The sequence below is a fragment of the Prionailurus viverrinus genome, chromosome D4 (assembly GCF_022837055.1).
Source record: "Prionailurus viverrinus isolate Anna chromosome D4, UM_Priviv_1.0, whole genome shotgun sequence".
Lineage (NCBI taxonomy): Eukaryota > Metazoa > Chordata > Mammalia > Carnivora > Felidae > Prionailurus > Prionailurus viverrinus.
In genome coordinates this window covers 90,234,111-90,255,012 of record NC_062573.1, presented here as the reverse complement: position 1 = coordinate 90,255,012, position 20,902 = coordinate 90,234,111, and the positions used below count along the sequence as shown (strand labels likewise).

The 20,902-nt window shown below is 50.7% G+C and overlaps 1 protein-coding gene across 4 annotated transcripts in view; it reads left to right on the top strand.

Moving 5' to 3' along the window:
- MED27 (mediator complex subunit 27) overlaps positions 1 to 20,902 on the top strand; it is a 199,371-nt gene that overhangs the window by 154,918 nt on the left and 23,551 nt on the right. For 2 of the 4 annotated variants that reach the window (XM_047830717.1, XM_047830715.1), the window contains exon 5: positions 13,719 to 13,826. The exons of the other annotated variants lie outside the window; for them this stretch is intronic. In XM_047830717.1, coding sequence (XP_047686673.1) covers positions 13,719 to 13,826 — 108 coding nt within the window. The remainder of the gene's footprint in view (positions 1 to 13,718; positions 13,827 to 20,902) is intronic. 4 annotated transcript variants of the gene reach the window in all.

Here is a 20,902-nt window from a genome sequence, read left to right as displayed (position 1 = left end):
GAACCGAGCGAAGCTAGTTGACTCACAAGGCGGGGTGAGGCTGCAGTTTGAACCTATGGCCTTGACCTCCTTAACTTCAGGCCTCGGAAGCACCAACATCACGATAATGGCGCAGTACCTGTCTTCCTGCCGAAATCCCTCTCCTGGTGCAGAGCTGCGATGTTTTCCCCGCCTGCTGCAGAACAGGGCTTGTTACCCAAAGGAAGGATCACTTGCTCACCCTTCATATGGAGAAATCATTTAGAGCACTTAATTTGTGTTGACTCTTTATTGGTGCACTATTGCAATTAAGTTAGATTAATGAAAGGTAAATTTCAGTCTATACATGAAAAAAAATCTCTTGTAAAGATCCTAATTAGTGTGTGTGTTTATTTAGCCTCTCATGGTTTAATTGCATCCCGTCCTGCTATTTACAAACAGGCATCATTAAAGAATAATGAGCATGTGAAGAGCATTAATGCTAGTGCAGATGAGGTAACGGGAGGTTGGCCGGGGGCGGCGGGGGGTGGGGGGTGGGGGTGCGGGTACGGACGGGAAGTCTGCTGGTTTGCGTTACTTCGAATGGATGGAGAGTGCAGAATGCCCCCACCCCCACCCCCGGGGCCAGGCCACACGGGGAGGACGGAGCAGACCTGTGCCAGGAGCCAGCTCGTCCTTTGGCCACAGAGGGTCGGGCTGCTTCTGATTTGTTCTGCGGTGTCCCCTGGACAGGCGAGCACGGACTGGCACGGTCGTCTTGTGACCTCAGCTGGCAGCGCTCAGGCGGAGGCTTTCTTCTCAGCCCTGCCGTGCGGAACACCTGCACCTCAGATCGGCAAGGGTTCCCCGGGATGCCAGAAAAGCCTACAAAGCCCCAACCGTGTGACGTTCCGCATGGAGTAGCCTTTTTCTTTTTCTTTAATGAGCAAACGTAAAGTCAGTTGAGAAATCGGCTTATACATCCCTGGCACCCCAATATCTCATCCCAGTTTTACGTAATTTGCAGTTGTTCTTGGAGTTACAAAGCAATCTTCACTTCTTTAGGTGGATGTGGGATCATTTATATTCTCTTCCAACCCTGGCTTAAGGCTGAAAAACCTGAGATTCCAAACGGGACAGCAGTACAGCAGAAGGAAAAGAGAACACCCCCCCCCCCCCCCCCCCCCGCCCAAGATCCTGAAATAACAATACATTTCGTCGTTTCTTACAAGACTCTCTGATTTGGGGCATAAAAGAAACGTTTCTCATTACTAAGAAACCAAGTATAGGTGTAGAGGCAGTAAATCTGAGGAGGAGGAACAGCAATAGCACCCTGGTTGCCTAATGCTTGCAGGAATAAGGCTTCCAAATACCAGTGCCTCGGTTTCCCTTTATGTTCTGGTTATCCTGGCAAACAGTTTTGTGAATGTGTTCTATATAAATGCAAATTGCTACTACTCAAACTATATTAACACCTTAGATTTCTCTAGGGATTCTTGGGTGAGTCGAAGTCCAGGGCTCAATTTATTTAAAATTGGGTTATAGGAATTCACAGTTTTCACTGCATTTTATGTTTTTCTTCAAACAAACTACAGTTTAATTTTAAGCTACCCTAAATAGAGCCCCTGCCCCGACAGAAAAAAGTTTGTCGGTATTCTAACTACCGCATGTATTTAAGGGCACACAGCTAGCTGCCTTATCAAACAGAAGGACCAGCCAGGCTTGCGTGGATGTGTCTTTTGTTGTTGTTAACTTGCAACTGTTCCATTTTCAGCCCTCAGAACTGTGGGGCATATTTTCCCATTCATATTAATTGGATTTTAAAGTGACCTTGTCCCGGTATTGATTTGAATTAAAATTTCCTACATCAAGGTCAGGTTGGCACACATCCTACAGTCGAAATATTAAAAAGCCAAGTACGGTCTAACAGGGTATCGACACAAGAAGTAGAGACGTAACGGGGCCAAGTTTGCCACAGAGGGCACCGTGGGTGCCATTCTCAGGCAGGTGACAAGCGGCAGATCTGGCCAGGGACCACCTTCGCCTGGGCTTAATCTGCCTCATCAGAGGGAGAGCCCCTGTGTCAGTTCCCAGTCCTGCCTCCCCGGGGAAGAGCGTCCCTGAGCACTTCAGAGCCCAGATCGTGCCGCTCGCTCGGGTGCGTGGGTTATGACGTTTCGGCTCCTGCGAATTTCCGCGGGCTTCCTTGAGAACCAGCGACTCTTATGCTCGTTCGTGAACTTGAGCTGCGAATCCTAGTCTCCAGACTGCCCATCAAGCATCTCTCCATTTAGATACTTCAGAAGTACCTTAAGCTTGACAAAAAGGAAGTGGTTTTCCCCTCTTCTTCCTCATTTCGTCTCAATAAAGAGCAAAACTGTCAACCTGGTGCTCCAGCCGGAAACCTAGACTTTTCCTTAGCTTCTAGCTGCCTCTTTCTCACCTCGCGTCCAGTCTCTGGCACCTCGTGTCCTCTATGTCCTGAATCCATCGGCTTCTCACCATCTCTGCTGGCATCGCCCCTGCTCGGAGTCCCCGCCTTCCTTCTCTCGATGCTTCCGTGAAGCAGCCAGGGGCGTGTTTTGTCAAAGCACACAGCAGACTTGTCATTCCTCTGCTGAAAACCCTGCAGTGGCTTCCCATTTCTACCAGACTAACAGCAGAGGCCTTACCAGAGCCTCAGGGGCTCCTCGTGGCCAACCTGGCCTACCTCTACCCAGCACATGCCACCTTCTCGCCCGCCCCACCGCTCCCAGGACGCCCAGTCTTCCCCCGCTTGGGCCTTCGCACAGGCTCCTCCCCCAGCCCGGGCTGCTGCGCCCCAGCACTGACTCGGGCGAGCTTGGTTTCTGCCGAACTTGAACCACCCCCTTGTCTTTGTCGCCCCGTGCGGTGAAATGGTCTTACGTTTGTTTGCTGTCTGCCCAGAGCTGCCCCCACGAAGAATGTCCGTTCGTGAGACGTTGTGTCATTCACTCCATCTCTAAGCCTCAGAACATGTGGCACATAGTGGGTGTTCGTTGAATAAATATTTGAGCGAACTGAACGATCTGATGTAAATGTCGCTTTTTTCACACGTAGGTGTTACCCAAATCTCTCTTTAAGCTGCCCCCCTTTTCTTCGTTTCCTTCAAAACTTTTTTGCAAATCGTGTTCCTTTCTTTATACTAATGTGTTGCCTGTCGCTCTATGACGTGTGTTTCTTTATCTCTGTGTACTTGAGGCCTGGCCTGCACACAATCCCTATTTAACAAAGAACCGTTGGGCGGAAGGAGGGCGGGAGGAAGGGAAGAGCAAGGCATTTGTGGTCCACAGCAGCTCTGGGTCGTGGCCTTGTGTCTGTCTGTCCTTCTGCCCCGCTCCTCCCTCACCCCTTCACCCCTTCCCTCTCTTCCCACACGGCCTCCTTCTCGTGCTAGTGCCGTGCTTCCTCCCGCTCGTCTCCGCGTTCTGCAGTCCGAATTCTAGAAGGAGGCAGTCCCATTGGCCTGGCCGGGCTGGGCAGAGCCTTCCCTTCCAGGGCCCCGTATGGGGTCGCCCTCGGACCGGTTCTGCCGCTGGGCCCCCCCGTCCGGCGCAGGAAGCAGGTCGGCTCGTGAGCTGGAACGATGCGTGCAGGAGCCCCCCTGCCGGCGTGTTCAGTACAGGGTATGCAGGGAACATGCGTGTCGTTGAAGACTCCCCTTCACATCTGGTAGGAGAAGCTCGCCATGGTCAGTGTGTTCGAGAACACGGTGGTCAGCTGCTCCTCTCGGCAGCCAGCCTGAACCCCACTGCAGGCAGGTGAATCTTTCCGGAACTGGGGCCCCCGGTTTTCATGCCGGCCGCGCGTTAGTACCCCTCCTCTTTCCCAGAAGAGCTGTTAGGACGTAGTTGAAGATATAGTTTATAAATTAAAGTGAGTTAAGTTTTATTTTTGACGATTTGGGGAATTTTTCGTAACGCTGCAAGGGGAGCCCACAGGTAGCTGGAAACCGGGATGGACAGTCCACCTGTGTTCACTCTGGTTTTTAACCCTGTGTGTGAATTTGTGTTGTTTTGATGGGATCGCCAAGGGGGCAGGGGTAGGAAGATGGTGAGGAAATTTACAGTTAGTGTGTGAAAGAGGAAGTTGTTTCCTAGGCCATCCCTGTCCTGAAACCTTTTGATGAGGCTTGTCAAACGCATCCGTGCTCTCTGGCACCGTCCCCTCTGTCCAGGGCAGGTCTAAGCCTAGAAGAGAGGCAGGGGTTCGGGAGGATCAGGTACCCGAACATTAACATGGGTGCTCTTAGCAAATGAGTCGGAGTCACTCATCAACAGTGTAAGCCACTGATGCAAAATAGCCTCCTCTTCTCAGGCAGGGTGTTTAGTAATTAACACCCTAACTTACTCGTAACTTACACCGCGTAGCAAGGGCCGGTGGTGACCTGCCCCCCCTCGGGACCGAATACCACTAGCTGTCCCGTTCTCATAAAGGTTCCGCGTTAGAGGTGACACAGCCAGAGCTCCCCTGGGCTGGTTTTCCCAGGGCCAGCCTGCTCTGTACGTGGCGGAGGCAGAATTTGAACTTGGGCCTCTCCCTCCATGACCAGGGCGCCAGCGGGGGTAGCCCAGCCTGACCACTGCTGGAGTACTTGCCGTGTATTAATCCCAGTGCTGGGCACTGCACATGTCTGGGGTAACTTCTCTCACAACAGCCTTATCCTGGGTGCACAGGTGAGAAAATGGGGGCTTCACAGGCCAGGGAACTTGTCCCAGATCATGCAGCCGGGAAGGGGCAGAGCTAACATCTAAACTCAGGTCTCTTTCTCCCAGAGTCCATAAACCGAACGGCCATGCCCTGGTGCCCTGCTGGCCAGTTGATTTTCTGACTTGTTGGGAGACAGGATCTGGAGTAGGGAAAGCAGAACTCCCGGCTCGGGGCGTTGAGGACTCTGTCTCAAGTCTGGGCTGTACCTGGGGGTTACTTTCCAGTTTCGTTTTTCCTTTCTTCTCTTGCATTTCATTGCGTTGCGTTGATCATCGGAGGTATAATTGATCCAACCCTTTGAGCAAGAGGAGTGACCTTCAGCCTGGAAGAACATCCATCTTGTCTCTGACAGTCCCTCACTTTGACCCCTTAGTTTCCAAGTCACATAGCCCATTTTCTTTTTACGGTTCGATTACTGTCCATCTCACCGCGGTGCTGGTGGCCCCCCCCTTCCAGGCCACTGCCAGCCGGTCTGTCTTCTACACCTCAGCTTTGCCGGAGTTTCAGCCTTTCAGGGCTGGTCTGTCTCCACTTCCTCGTAGCTGTATCCCGTTTTAGCATTTTCCTAGAAGGAAGCAACAGCCACTGTCCCACTGCCCCTCTTAGTTTCCAGTCCTGCCGCGGCTTCTCGAAGCCGGCTGTCAGGAGAACGGTTGGCCCGGTGTGAGTGTCGGGACCACACATACCTAGCAGCTATGCAGAAGTCAGAGCGCTAAGTTTTGGTTAAAAACCACTACATTTAGAGGAAACAGGTGCTTTAATAGGGTCTTGTATAGATGGGGTCCAGAGTGTGGGTATAAAGCCACTTGTGAGGGAAACCAGGAGTCGTCTGAAGCAAGGTTTTGAGCCACATACCAGAGTCCCAGAGAAGACGGCCGGGTGGCTGCAGGATTAGATGAAGCGAGGCTCTGTGGTCGCCATTTCTTGTGATTTAGGGGGACCGGTCGTGGGGTAGGCGTGGGAGGGGGACAGCAAGAGGCATGCTTCTGACCCTGCACAGAAAAGCAGGGAACTTGGACTCCGATCTTTCGAGACCTCAGCTTCCTTCTATTAAGAATGACGGTAAGACACCTAGCCGGGCTGCACCCCAGGGTTCTTTGGCACATCTGTCCTTGTTCTGGAGTCAAGTGGTAAGGCTGCAGTCCGCAGGGGAAGACCTCCAGGAGACAGAGAAAAGACTGGGTGGCACTGGACATTTGTTCCAGGCCACGTCTAAGAACATCTTTTGGAGGAATGTTCCGTGAAATACCATTCGGGGATTGCTCGTCTATACAACCAGCCCCACTTGTCAAAACGTGTGCTAAATCGGACAGATGCCAGACCAAGCACTTTCTGATTGTGCCAGACAGCTTAGTGATGGAGCACCCCCCCCTCCCCGAAATTCTTCCTACACTGTGAGCCCCACATGCTGTGGCACTTAGGTACCCTGAAATTATTTCAGGCACACGCTGGTTTTATCACCTCCTTCAAGGCAGGAGCCATATTTGACACTCCTTAACCTTCTTTAAAAATGGGGAGTTGAGGGGCGCCTGGGTGGCTTGGCTTGGTCGGTTGAGAGTCCAACTTCGCCTCAGGTCATGGTCTCGTGGCTCATGGATGCAAGCCCCGCGTGGGGCTCCATGCTGACAGCTCGGAGCCTGGAGCCTGCTTCCGATTCTGTCGCCTCTCTCTCCGCCCCTCCCCTGCTCATGCTCTGTCTCTCTCTCTCCCTCAAAAATAAATAAAGATTTTTAAAAAATTAAAAAATAAAATGGGGGAGTTGAAGAAGGCCACGTGCGTGGCTCTCAGTTAAGCATCCGACTCTTGATCTCAGGGTCGTGAGTTCAAGGCCTGCGTTGGGCTCGGCAATGGGCATGAAGCCTACTTACAAAAAAAATGGGGGAGTTGAGAAAAATGATTTTTTTAAGTCCTTTCCAGTGCTAAGGTTACACGATTGACTCTGTGTCCTCGCCCAGGACGTGTAGGTATTCGGTAAATGTTTACGAAACCATTCACTTTATCCTTTTCTTTCTTTGGAATTAATACCAAGAGGAACGTTCTTAATAACACCATACTGAAAGATAATTACTTCTGAGCCTGGGTAGACATGCCTCTGTGGCTCTCCCTCCCTCCCCATCCCCACCCTTCTAACCACACTTTGACGGACATCACTTAAAGCACAGCAGCCGTCAGTTAAAGTACAAATTAACATATTAAGGGGTCTGCTTAACATATTTGACTTTTCCCGTGGCTATACTTGGAAAATGACATTTGATGATGACTGTATGGTTGGCTTCTCTCCTTCCCTCCGACCCCCCTGCTCAGCCATGTGGCCTTTGTCTGAATGACAGAGATCCTGCTACCCCCTTCACCTCCCACACGCATGCTTTATGCTTGCTCAGGGATGTCGGGTCCGGTCCTGGGCTCCCCATGCAAATGAGCTTTTTGGTCCACTCACCTCCCCTGTATCCTAAACACAGGTACTGTTCAGTTTCAAAGTGCCTTTCCCTCTGCACACGCCCCAGGGGAGTAAGCTTTTAGGCGATCAGTTTCTCTCACCTTCTAAGCTCACGTGGTCTGCCAGTGTAGACAACATCTCAACTACCAGATTTGGTAAGTTTGTGGTAGGCAGCAGTCGGTGAGAATACAACTAAGTGTTTTTGCTGTTATCCTCAACTTTCCTCCCGCTTCCCCTTGCGACTCGCCTTGCCATCACGAACTAGAAATTCTCTTGCTGGGCTACGCGCCTTGGTAGGCGACCGCTGTGAGACCCCATAGAGAAGACCACCGACGCGGCCCCAGCTGCCCAGAGCACAGCTAGCCTGACGAGGGACGAGGCCGTGGCAGCATGTCGAAAGGCACCTCCTTGGAAGGGCAGCGAGCGGCTGGGAGGCCCACTGGCTTCCTCAGACTCCTCACAACTTGCCATTTGAACCCTCATGGGGACAGACACAGGAGTAGTGAGTGAGCTCTCCGGAAATGTGCTGCTCGGTATAGAAGAAGTGTTACCTTGGTAACAGCAAGCCCGCTTCATTACCAGATGGCATTAGCTTTATTTGCGGTATCCCCGGCAGTTGCCAGCAACCAGCCTGTAGCCCCTGTCGCTGGGCGTGTCGCCTATGACCGTGGCCGGCGTTGGCTACGCTGTAGAACCCTGTCCGTGGGCTGGTACGCGACGCCTTGCTGTATCAGTCTACCGGAACTGCAAGGTCATTACAGCCTGGTGCATCCAGTTACCTTCTACGCTAAAGCAGTCTAGACAGGTGAGGAGGTGAATCCTTGCAGAGTGACGTGAGGGCTGGAAAGCCCGTTAGAGAAGGTTCGTTAAGCACCATCTCGGTGGAGCTCCAGAGGCTCCCGCAGCCCTGTCCACCACACCGCACTCAGGAGAAACAACGCCGACCGCCGTCTCGCGCAGTCGTGTGCCACAGCGGTAGCCACGTGTTTCACGTGGACCGACTCGTTTGATTTCCTCTCGGGCCCTCCGACTTCCGCAGCTGAGCAAACAGGCAGGAGAGATTGTTTGCCTTCCTTCCCCTCGATCACGCCGCCCGGTGGCAGATGTGGGAAGGAAGCCCAGTGCACTTGACCTGCACACTAAATGGCCTCTTCTGGGTGTCAGCAGGGTCTGTCTAGATCAGCCCACGTGACAGCTTCATTCACATCTTCCGCTAAACTGCCCTGACCCTGGCCCTGACTCGGCAGCCGCTCATCGGAAGGCACATTTTTGTTCGGACCTCAGGGCCCAGCCCGACCGTCACCCCTTCTCTGCAGCTTCCCTTTAGCCCCAGGTGCGATAGCAGAAGAAGGTAGATTAACGCCAGTGCCAAGTTCGCTGAACTGGAGGCAGCACCCGTCGTGGGTCCGGCTTTGACGTTAACCGGCTTCGAGCGATCTCGCCTCTGCCAAGCCCGGGCGAGGGCGTGGGCCGAGTGGCGACAGCTGCCCCTGGGATGCACCCTGTGCCGGGCCCGTTGTGCAGCTTTCCCAGCGCACCGACTCCCCACTGCCACCCCGAGGCGGGGCTGTCGTCGCCTCCCCTGCGTTGGAGGAAACTGACCTTCAGAGGAGGTAGACGGCCAGGCTTTCCAGCAGCAGAGCTGAGACCCGAGGGCACCCGATCCCAGGGCCTCACTCTCAGGCTTCAAAGTCGCATACGTAGTTTCGTTATGACCATGTTAAAAATTCAGAAAGCCATAAATCTATGCATGCTCAACCTAGATGAACACCAGGGTCCTTTCTGGCTTTCTAAAAAACAAGCATGGGTAGACTTCATAGAGCTTTACCGGTTTGGGAGATAATGAAGTTGTCCACAAACCACTATAGGTTGTGGACCTATAAAGCCCAGTATAGGCACAAGCTGTGGGGGTGTTCGCTGTCTAAACGATTACAGGCTAAGGGAGAAGTGGACAGGAAAATATTGAGCTAATTCATATTGATAAAATGGAAAAGAAAAATTTTAACCGGTCAAAATTATTTGCCTCTCTTGCCCTGATCATGGTCGTGAAATGCCATTTCCCACTGAAAAGTAGGACTCTTGGGGGGCGCCTGGGTGGCACAGTCAGTTAAGCGTCCGACTTCAGCCAGGTCACGATCTCCCGGTCCGTGAGTTCGAGCCCCGCGTCGGGCTCTGGGCTGATGGCTCGGAGCCTGGAGCCTGTTTCCGATTCTGTGTCTCCCTCTCTCTCTGCCCCTCCCCCGTTCATGCTCTGTCTCTCTCTGTCCCAAAAATAAATAAACATTGAAAAAAAAAAAAAAAGAAAGAAAAGAAAAGTAGGACTCTTGGAGGAAACGGCTGACTCATGAGCTCGGGCAGGAATTGTAACAAGACAAGCCTGGAATGCCCTGCGCCAGAAAGCAAGGCACAGAGACTATAGAGTGTGCCGGAAGGACTCAACCAGGGAGATGCCCCCTGGCCACAGACAGGACAGTGTGAGCATCAGTAAGACTGTGAGGCTCATAATCGCATCAGATACAGATACATCAGATGTGTTTCAATCCACGAGTTTATAATGATGTTGGGTGGAAAACTGAGCCGTCTACACGGGAAGGAAACTAGTGAATTGATGCGTTGTTTCAAAAACTGGTAAATAAAGGGAAAGAAGGGAGCATGTATCCTGCCTCTCCTCCTGCGTAATAAACTCAACCACTGAGTAGCCGAATCGTAGATGAGGGGAGGTTTCTCTTTATCAGAGTGTTCCAGCTGATAAATGAAGACGGAATGGTCACCCTGGTGTGTGGCCAGCACAGACCCCTGGTGAATTAATGGGTCAGCAGCTGCCAGCATCACCTACCGAGACACCCAAGCTTGCTTGCCTCCTGTTGGTAGACAGTGACACCGCCTGTGAACTCGTGGAGCCAAAAGAAGTCAAGCTGAATCTCCTCTCCTGCCAGTTTACAGGAAGTACACAGTGAGGAAGAACGTGTAAAATACGCCATGGGGGCACCATCAGCAAAATCCAGACTATGGAGAACTCTATAGAAAAAAAACTGACCCAGTTTCTTCAACAAATAAAAGGGGACGGGGTGGGGGGGGGGGCAGGGTGGCGATGGGGAACCCTTAGGCGAGCCTTATGAGACGTGTCAGCCCGTCACATGGTGTGGACCATATTCAGATCCTGGTACAAGCAGACGTTCTTAAAAGTGGCATCTACGAGACCGTTGAAAATTTGAGCCCTGACCACTTCAGTTTTGATAATATTGGAGAATTCTTGTTGATTGGGATGGGGGGTGGCATCATAATCTTGCGCGTTTTGCTTTGTGCGCCCTTATCCTTTAGAGCCACGGAAGGAAAACGTTTACACATGAAACAATGTTACGGCTGTTACCTGTTTCAAAACAACGCAGGAAAAGGGCAAAGTAGCTGGGGGTAGCGGTGAAACGGGGTTTTCCAGGAGCTGTAACTGTCGAACTGTGGGTCTGTGGAGGTTCTTTGTTTTATTTCACTTACCTTTGTATATGTGTTTAAATCTCCCATAATAAATGGGTTAAAGAAATGAAGGGGCGCCTGGGGGGCTCAGTCCTTTGAGCGTCTGACTTCGGTTCAGATCATGATCGCACGGTTCGTGAGTTGGAGCCCCACATTGGGCTCGCTGCTGTCGGGGGCTGCTTTGGATCCCCCGTCTCTCCCTGCTCTGCTCCTCCCCCACTCGCGCTCTCTCTCCCTCTCTCAGGAGCAAATAAACATAAAAAAAATTATAATAGTAACTAAGTTGCTCCCTCCAGAAGGGGGTGGGTTTTACTTTTGTTTTGATTTAATGGCACCTGCTACTGGCAAGACAAGAGTGAGATAGTTGCATTTGTACCTTTCTGGCTGGCATAACCCTTGTGGTTCATGGTTGGCTGGCAGATTGTATCAGAAGCCTTAAAAGTTGTCCTAGGAGAATGGGTAAAGAAATTGTAAATGGACCCACTAAGTGGAATGCTCTGCAGCCACCATTTTTGGAGACCGCACGGCGATGTGTAACGGGTGCTGATGTCAGAATTTTAAATAAAAATGTGATTTGAAATTATATATATGGCTTCAATTACAACCATGTCAAAAATTCAGAAACAGTAGCTCGCTCTTTCCTCCGGTTTTATTCCAAAGTAATCGATTTACACCACTGTGTAAGTTTGATGCGAAACAATTACCACAGGAGGCTCAGCTAACATCCGTCTTCTGGAATAGAAGTACCAGAAAGAAGAGGAAAAAGGGAGAGACTTCTCCCTGTAAAGAGAACTTGTAGGATTTACTCTGGAAACGGCTTTCCTGCACATCCTGCCGCAGTGCTAGCTGAGGTCATCGTGGGTGACGTTACCTGTAGTGTAACTGGACCACTGTGCCCTTTGCTCGCCTACTGCCCCGCCCTCCGTCTCTGGCAGCCACAGGTCTGGCCTCTCTTTCTGTGGAGTCCGTAGATCTTGGAGAGTAAAAAGGTTCAAAGGAAATACCCCCCCCCCCCAATTGTTAATAGTTTAGAAGGGCAGACTGTGAATGATTATTTTCTTCCTTTTTACTCCAATTTTCGATTTTCTATAGCAAGCTTATTTATTAGTTAACTTTTTAGTATTTGTTAGGTTTAAAGTATCAAAAGTCACTCTTAAAAACAACAAAAAAAGTTTTCCATATAAAATATCTAGTGTTTTTAGCGTGTGTTCTCTTTGAATTCCATCTTAAGAAGCCTGAGAAATGACAGAGGCAGTTTATTGGTTAAAGTCGGCTAGACTTTGGTTTTTTTAAGGAAATAATTGCTTAGTTATCTCTGCTTATTCGCAAAGGGCGGTTGAAAACGGTGACCCTGTTGGGAAAGGTGTGTTGGATTTCCACTGCAGCCCAGTGAGAGGCTGTTCATCCCAGTGCTGATGATTACAAAACCATTAATTTGATTCTTTTCTTCCCCCCCCCCCCCCCCCCGACTAGAGTGCATGTAAACTAGAGAGAGCCGTTGCTCCTACCTTGGTGGTTTATTGACATCCTTCCATAGTGATTTCCAGGGATACAAGAAATGGCCCATGAAATGCTACGTGGTATGCAATATTTGAAAGCACTACACAGAAACGAGAGGTTTTTACTAACACTCTCTCAAATGTAGATAAGGCTATCCTGTCTTTTTCTTACACTGTGTATAATCCTGGGCCATTTTAAGCATACAAAAATAGAGAGCTCCTCTCAGCACTTAGAAGTTCCTGAAGGAACCGGATACTAGGAATGTTCGCTGCCCCTCCAGGACTAGTCGAGGAAAGAGGAGGGTTTTTGCTGTGGACAGTTGGTTAGAAGCCGTGGAGAACAGGGAAATAAGGAGAGGACGGTTGAGGGCGGCATCCACAGAAACAGAGCGCATGTTGGCTCGTGGAGTTAGGATTGGGGCAGGCGGGGGGAGGGGCGGGGGCGGGGGGCGCCTGGGGGGCTCAGTCAGTAGGGTGCCCGACTTCGGCTCAGGTCATGATCTCGCAGTCTGTGAGTTCGAGCCCCGCATCGGGCCGTGTGCTGACAGCTCAGAGCCTGGAGCCTGCTTTGGATTCTGTGTCTCCCTCTCTCTGCCCCTCTCCCACTTGTACTCTGTCTCTCTCTGTCTCTCAAATAAATGTAAAAAAAAAAAAAAATTTTTTTTTAACTAGGAAAAAAAAAGGATTGGGACAGGGGGGTCTTTTGGGGTCCATCCTGTGATATTGGAGCCTCATCAAACAACCCAGACCGTGGGCCTAGGATGGGTCGTGTTCCAAGTACGCCTCTAGGGTCTCATCTAGGAAATGAACACAAGAGGCTTAGCAGAGTATTGGCAGAGTTACGTGAGCCCCTGAAAGCAAGGGAGGTGCCGCTTCCAGTCTTAGTGCCCAGCCCGTCCCAGCAAGCACGGCGGGTTACTTCTTCCCTGGCGTTATAGGAAACTGCGTGCTTCTTTAGGTGTGTGGGTTTTGTTTTTTATCCACGATACATGCTTCGTTTCTAACAGAGTAAAAGCACTTAATGGATTTCCAGGATCGTGTCCCTTTTTGGAGACAAAATTCAGCTACTTTCCATTTACCTCCAGAACTTACTTGGTATTGTGTCTCCACCTACTACCAGCTATTATAAATAGATCGCTGAGCCAGGCGGGCATTTGGCACCTACCTTTCATCTCTCTGTTGTCGTCTCTACATAATCCTTGTGCGTACGTGGGGCCACGAAATAACAGGCAAACAAATGCGTTTACCAAATCCTGGGATGCCAGAATCATAGATAGCCTTTGAACAGGATCATCTTAAGATAGAACCAAATAGAAGGAAATTTCATTTTATCCGCCAAGTAGTAAACATACGGAACTCATCTTGAGATTTAAAAATCTGAATAAATTCGGCATAGGTGGATAAATGGGGACCCGTCCATCCTGAAGCAACGGCGGGAGGGCCTTGTTCTCAGGGCTGGTTCATGAACGTTTGAGGATGTCTTCCCTCAGAAGGCCCTCCGGCACGTCCCTCTGGAACAAGAGGGAGAGGTGACCCTTTCTTGTTCACATCGTCTTGCCCCGCTTCCTGCATTTGCATGTTCGAGTGTAAGCTCTCATGCCCACGTGCACGTGTTTTGACAGGTGACCTTGGGAAAGGTGTTGAAAGTGATTGTCGTCATGCGGAGCCTGTTCATTGATCGAACAATAGTTAAGGGATATAATGAAAATGTCTACACGGAAGATGGCAAGGTAAGCGTTCTGGAGTCTTCTGTTCTGTTTCCCTTTATTTCCCGTATCCCAGAGCAGATGTAGTAGAGTCCCAGATGAATGACATTAGACGCCAGCAGTCATAGCCGAAATGATCAGCCAGCATAGTTTATCAGTAGGAAGATGAACGTTGCACAGAAAAACATTTCTCTCTCTCCCCCTGCATTTTTCATCATGCTTCTGCTTGTTCCTTTAAGCCTGATGCCCTCAGTTGAATTTCTAATTTATCACCTTAGACCCCAGTTGCCTCATTAAATGTGTCTTCTGAGGAAATGGATTTCTTTGTCTTTTTTTTTTTTTTCTCTTTTTTTTTTTTCCTTTTTGCCTAGTAGTGCAAGCACATCAATAGCCCAGGGTTGGGCATTTTCGGCATCTTGCTTTTCCTAGAACCACGAGGAAACTTCGAGTTAGTTTGACACACAGCCTGCTTCTGATCTTTTTCCATGAGACTAACGAGGGGCCCTGAGGAAGTCGCGCATCCACGGCAGTATGTAGGGAACACAGTAATTGAAAAAAGAGAAGTTATTTCCGTGGGTGATTTGTTTCATAGACGGTTCACCCGTGTGAACCCCTAATTCCTCTCGACTGCACACTGTCCATATGGCTGTATAGCAAGCGTCAGAGGATGCTAATGGGAGCTGACAGCCTTCGTTTGTGTTTGCTTCCGGAACGTAATGAGCACTGCTCCGCCTGAGATGCCCACCCGGACACACCCTGCCCACTGCTTTGCACTAAGCCTCTGTCTGCCCCTCTCTCCTGAGCTCTCCCTTTGCTTCGCGAATCCCCGTAAAAATTCTGAAGTTTGTTACGGTGCTAGCCCCGCCCCGTCCGACAGCCACATTATAATGAGGACAGAACGTTCTTCCCAAAGTGGCAAAGGTAGCTTAGCACATACCGGTGTGTTGCACAAGAGCTGTGTTTTGAACAAGTGACCCCACATTTCCACGTCCCACTCAAGTGTTGTCGACGAGGGAAGCTGCTCTCACTTCAGGGACTCTGCCAAGTCCTCGGATGTCTCCCCATTGAAAACAAAGCATTCCTCGAGGGGAGGTTTCTTGTTTCTCTTTCGAAACACCAGAGTGACTCTTTAGAGCAGGGATGGAGAATAATGTGCGTCATCAGGGCGGGCGTGTGTATGATTTGTGATCCTGTGTACGATTCGTGGACTCTGGCGGCCGTTCTGACGAGCAGCTCCAAACTGGTTAGCCTCCGCAGAAGCAGCCCCGGGGTAGCGCGTACCCTGGCCAGGAGCCCCCGCGTCACTGCTCCTGGCCATTGAGAGTTGTGGTTCTCGTTGCCTTTGTCCGAGGTTCACGACTCCGTAGTCACGGCTGGTGTGAAACACAGCCCTTGCCGTCCAGGGTCTCACAGGTGCACTGGGGACACAAGGCTAGAAACCTAGAAAGCTAAGCAGCGGTAGCGACCATGTGATAAGAGATCCAGACTCAAGAGAGGAAGGAAACATTCTCTGATGTTAGATTCTGAGGAGTGAGGTTTTACCTGCTTTGCCTGATCCCTTTCACGTGGCATTTAACTGCCCCGTTCCGGAAGTGTCCTAAATAAGACCCGGAACGCACTTGGCACTTTGCCACCTCGTCCGTACTCAGTAGATAACTAACGTCCTTCTTACTCTGCACCTAAACAAGGGACTTAGAAAACAGTCGCGAATGTACGTCTCTAGGATTTCTCTCTGGTCGCTCCTCTTCAGGGGCTTCCGACCATCCCCCCACGCCGTGGTTTTGTGTGTCAGCCCACGAGGATCGCTCGCGACCTGTGTCTAGGTGGGACCTCTCCTCCCCAGGTGCACCTCACGTTCAGCCTGTCACGCTTCCTCCTGAAACTTGGTTTCCCGCTGCTGTTAATCGTACCCCACCTAACCACTGAAACCGTCCCCTCCCTCAAATCTAGTGGATTCTGGTGATTCTCCCGCTTAAATCTCTCCCAAGTTGGGCCCCGCCTGCCCTTCCGGGTTCTCATTTCTCAACGGAGAGAGTGCACTGGCCTCCTCGTGCCTTGTCTCCAGTCTTATTTCCCTCCCACGGCCTGTCCTTCCCTTGGCTTCCAGAGTGGTCTTCCCAGGATACACAGCCAAGCACATGACTCCTGTGCACCACCCGCATTGCCCAAAGCAAACAGGGAAGTAGACTATTGATAGGTGTTGGACACGAAGCAGGCCACAGTCAAAACGTCTGAGAAACACGGGGGTAGGGAAGGGTCAGTAGGCGTTTTGACCGTAGAAATTCCTAGAAGCTTTAGGTTGCTGAGTGTCTTACGAATCTCCCTAGAGGAGGACATAGCGTGTGATGTTTTCCCAACTTATTTGAACCCCAAATTCATCGTTTCTCCCTTTAATCTCAGAGTACATTGTGACAGTGGCGTTGAGCAGCAATGCTTCTGAAAACCCTGGCTTCTAGAATAAAATCCAAGCTCCTTAGCAATGCATAGAAATGTCGAGTGATGCGGCCCCTGCCTTCGTGACCTCGCCTGCCGTCCGTCTCCATATGCAAGCTTCATCTTCCAGCCTTTCGTGCCGCTTGGGGCTCCCACGACTCTGTCGCCCGTCTGCACCCTCTGTGCCCTTGGCCTGGGATGCTTTCTCCCCCTTGTCCACCTGACAGACTCCCTCTGCCCTTCACACTGACCTCCTGCCATCCTCTTCTCTTCCTGTCCCCATTTTCCCAGGAGCCTCTTGTACAAGCATGGGCTCTGGAGACACAGGCCCAGGTGTGCGTCCGAATGCAGCACAGGCTAGCTTCCTCATGAACACGCGTGTAGCGTTTAGAACGGTCTTTGTCCAGGATTAGAACTAGCACCTCCTGGTTATTTGTTTACCTTTCTATCTTGCAATTGATAGAAACACCAAGAGGATTCCATGTGTTGACCTTGTAGGCGTCCTGCTGAGCAAACTTGGCCCACGGGGATAATAGAGTCCTAGGTTCTGTCTAAGTCAGACTCGTTCAGCAGACGAGGAGACTGAGCCCCGGAACGGTACAGCGGACTTGCCCGCGGTCACACCACGCCAGGCCTCAGACCCCGTCTGCCAGGAGCACCTCAAGGGGCCCGACTGTGTCCTGTGATTCTGTCCCGGGGCTGTGCCTCGGTGCCCGGAGAGCCGGAGAAGCCCGGTGACACACGGGAAGGGATAGCCGGAGAAGCCCACGCGGGATGTGAAAATGCTTCAGCGGGGATGGAAAAGTGGCGAACCAAACATCACAACAGGACCCAAGGAAGCAGCAGGGAGTGAAGTCATTAAGTAAATTAGAAAATGAAGGAGGTACACACACGTGTGCACATGGCACGTGTCTTCCTGGTGAGAGATTAGCGTGGGCTCCCTGCTCATCAGGACCCCGAGTGTGTGTCTGGGAAGCTGAATTCAGCTATGATTCACATCACACATGCGATACTGGAGGCCTCTCGCCGCGTTTTACATCTGCGCACATCGGCCCAAGTGGTCAGCAGGGACCCTAACACTGGGAAGAGCGAGATCGAGAGGACCGAGTCGCTGGTGCTTTTAAAGGTACATTCACCTCATCTGGCCGAGATGCCCTCAATCGGCTGGTCTGCCCGGAATCGAATCCTAGCCAATTTGATTAGCCCCTTCTTTTTTTCAGAGCACTTTGCAAAACCATGCAGACGTTATTAGCGTTCTATTTTCAGTACTGATGCCGGTGGATGTGAATCTATATATATTTATATACACGTAAGCATTAGGGTAATTACTGTGTGGAAATGTCTCGCCTACCCCAAACAAAATGTAACCTTTGGAAGGAGCCGTGGGAGCTTGGGGTGTGGTCCGCAGGAACAGATTGCTGCCTGCAGTTTTGCTGTTCCCAACCTGCAGCCCTGCGTTTGCTGAGCTGGTGCCCGGGTGCTGGCCTGGGGGTAATCTGCTGCAGTCTGAGCACAGCCACTGATTCGGTGGGTGTGGCTTGGAAAGCCACCAACTTGCTGGGGCCTGAACCTCTGCGACCGCAGCAGGTCTGTGTCCCCCAGACCCCAAGCAGCCAGCACGTCCTGAAAAGTTTAATTGGCCCTTTGGTTGCAATAGTGGCCCAGCGCCACCCTCCGCCCCCCCCCCCCCCGGCCCCCCACCGCCCTCATTTCCAGACCGGGCAGGTTCCCCCCCCCCCCCCCCCCCCGTCAGAATCCCTGCAAGGCTGTCACTTTGCATTTTGCAGTAACCACCGGCCACCACTGCCCTAATCGGTCTGCCTCTTTACCTGGGATGCGTATTTTTGAGATCAAGCTCCAGTACACTCATTCCTCTAATAAAATACAAAAATGCTTTTAAAACTTACCAACCCGCTATTCACGGTAACCAGGGAGGAGCGGAGAGCCATGACTCAGCATGTTAAAAGGCAGATTTAAGTTGAATACCTGGCCATTGTCCTGATTTTACACCCGTCAGACTTAACTGAAGAAATACAAGTGTCTCGGTTGAATTTATCTTATTAGGGGATTTAGGTTATGTTAATGCTATAGCTTCATTAATTACCCCATATCAATAAAAAAGGCAGCTTTTAGCCTCCTAGCGAAAGAGAGGGAGAGAAATAGTAGTATCAAAGGGAACCTTCAAAGACAGCCAGAGCTGTCTCCAGGGTGATTTCTGATCCCTGCATTCTTCCCACTTCAAAGTGGGGTGTGTGCGTGGCAGAGGGGGGGGGTCGAGGGGGCTGGGGAAGCTGGAATCTGATTTCTCTAATAAGTGTTGGCATCGGCCCCGTTTGATATTAGATGCAGGGAACATTTTGATTTGTTATAGCCTTTGAAATTGTTCAGACGACCTTCAGAAAAACGGCCTCTTGTTGCTTATGGGGGAAGGGGGGGAAGCCGGGGAAGGGGACCCGGTGTAATTCGCATGCAGAGGGTACCCCGGAGTTGTGCTTTCAGCAGTTTTTGGCAACGAATGTCTGTCCTGATGGCAAGTGAAAAGTTGAGCAGCCGACCTGTACCACTACTCTCTTTGGGAAGACTTGCCCACCTCTGTATTCTCCAGGGAAGAGTGGGCACATTAAGAAGGGGACCACGTAGAAGCGGATGGTTTGGAAAACCGGGACAGTCACGGAGAAGTGTAGGACCGCTGCTGGTCTGTGGCCCTCCACCCCCCACAGACTCATCACCTGTTGACCTTGCGAGGTGAAGCTGCTAATAAAAGCTTTAAAAGATGGAAGACCCTCGTGAGGCTTTCTACGTTTTCTTTGGAATTGTCCATTTTAGATAATTTATAGTATCTTGTACTGTGTTTTTGGAAATGAAGAATTGGTAACTTCCCGATAAGCTGCCAGAAGTTTTCACTTCAGTGGCGACGACTGTCACACGAGCAGGCCTCGAAGCAGACTTGTCCTACTGAACTTCGCAAGAGTGTGCCCCCCGCCCCCCGCAACAGCCACGACAGCTCAGGGGTGCTAGCAGTCGGCACTCCTGGATTCTAGCCGATAGGCAGTCCTCCAGGTTGGCAGCTGGGCCTCTGGGGACAGGCCTGGTTTTGAATTTTCCACCACATACTCATTGTGTGGTCTTGGGCAGGTTACTCAACTTCTGTGAGCCTCAGTGTCCTCCTCTGTGAGTCGGGAATGGTTTTATCATCCTCGTCCGGAACCCTGGAAGCATTTAGAAAGGTAACGCAGGTATCGTGCGGACCAAATGCATGGTCCTTCGCGAATGGCGTCTGCCCTCGCTGGCTGTGCTAGAGATGCCGATGGCGGGGGTCAGTGACATAGCTGCCGTGTCCTCGCCTCCTGATGTTGGGCGTGCTGAGTGTTCTCTCTGGTAACTCAGCTGATTGTCACCATTCTCATGAGTCGAGAGGCCCTTTGACATCTTGATGTCGAACCTGAGAGCAGATGTGTCTGTGCTGGAGCAGTTGATCGTCTGTGGGGTTTGTTTCCATTTTGCCCAAGAATAGAGCACACTCCTACCCCCCAAATACTCATTTCAATCCCCAGAGGCCCAGAGGCTACTCCTAAGACTGCAGATTCAGCCACCAATTACCATAAAGTTGGCTTTTCCATTTTAAGGTTTTCCTAATGCTCGCCCAGAATACTGAGGGGTGCTTTAATTTCTTTCCCTGTAGTGCAGAATAATTTCCCATTCATCAGGCTGAAAGTTTACAGCTTCCAGAAGGCTCCTTTTTGAATATCACAGCCAGTAAAAAATTGGTAGCCATGCCTGCCTCTGCAGCAAATAAGCTGAAGCTAATAAATATTCACTTGGATCCGTCCTGGTTCCCTGAAATGAATTTCTGAAATCTTCCTGGCCCTGAGGAAAGGCAGGGCACTGACTCCAGAACACTCACTTCAGTGGCTTTCTTTGGCATAAATCTAGCAGAAAATCAAGTTACAAACTGCCTGCTGTGCCTTTGCAGCAACGCGGGGACCCATTGTCGTCGGATCCCTTTCTTACCCGTGTGCACCTGTTACATAGGCTGTATCGCCTGACATCCTTCGTTCCCAGATGGTTGGAGCTATTCCCTAGGGTCCTGAATAATATATTTAAACCACCTTTCGAAAAGAGCAGCGTGCTCACTTTGAATGAGCATGGTGTGTTTTGAGAAGCCACAATTAGGCTGGAGAGTCCACCTCTTAATTAAACTTGTGCGTATTTCTCCCTGGATAATTTCTCCATTAAAACAGTCTGCAGATACCGAAGAGTTTTTTTTTTTTTTTAATTGTCTCTTTTAAATAAAAACTAGAACTTTTTGGTTTCTGTGCAGCTTCTTCCTTGTCTCTCTTTCCATGGCCCTGTGTTTATGTCTTAGTCTGCCTACGTCTGATGGGAACAGGCAGGCAGGAGGGATAAACCGTGGAGAACCTCGGAAGAAACATCTGTGGGCCTCAAATGGAAGGAGAACGGCGTCAGTTCCAAGTAGAGACACTGATGCTTTTCTCCCTAAAATGTAGATTTAGAATCTTTGGCATCTCCCTGTCGTCTTGGCAGTGATTTGGTAGAGCTAAGAGCTACAAAAAAAAAAAAAAAAAAAAAAAAATCATTCTTATTCGTTCTGCCCTCTCTGAATAATCGTTAAGTGCAGCATTTTAAAGCCCTGGGCTACACTGTGG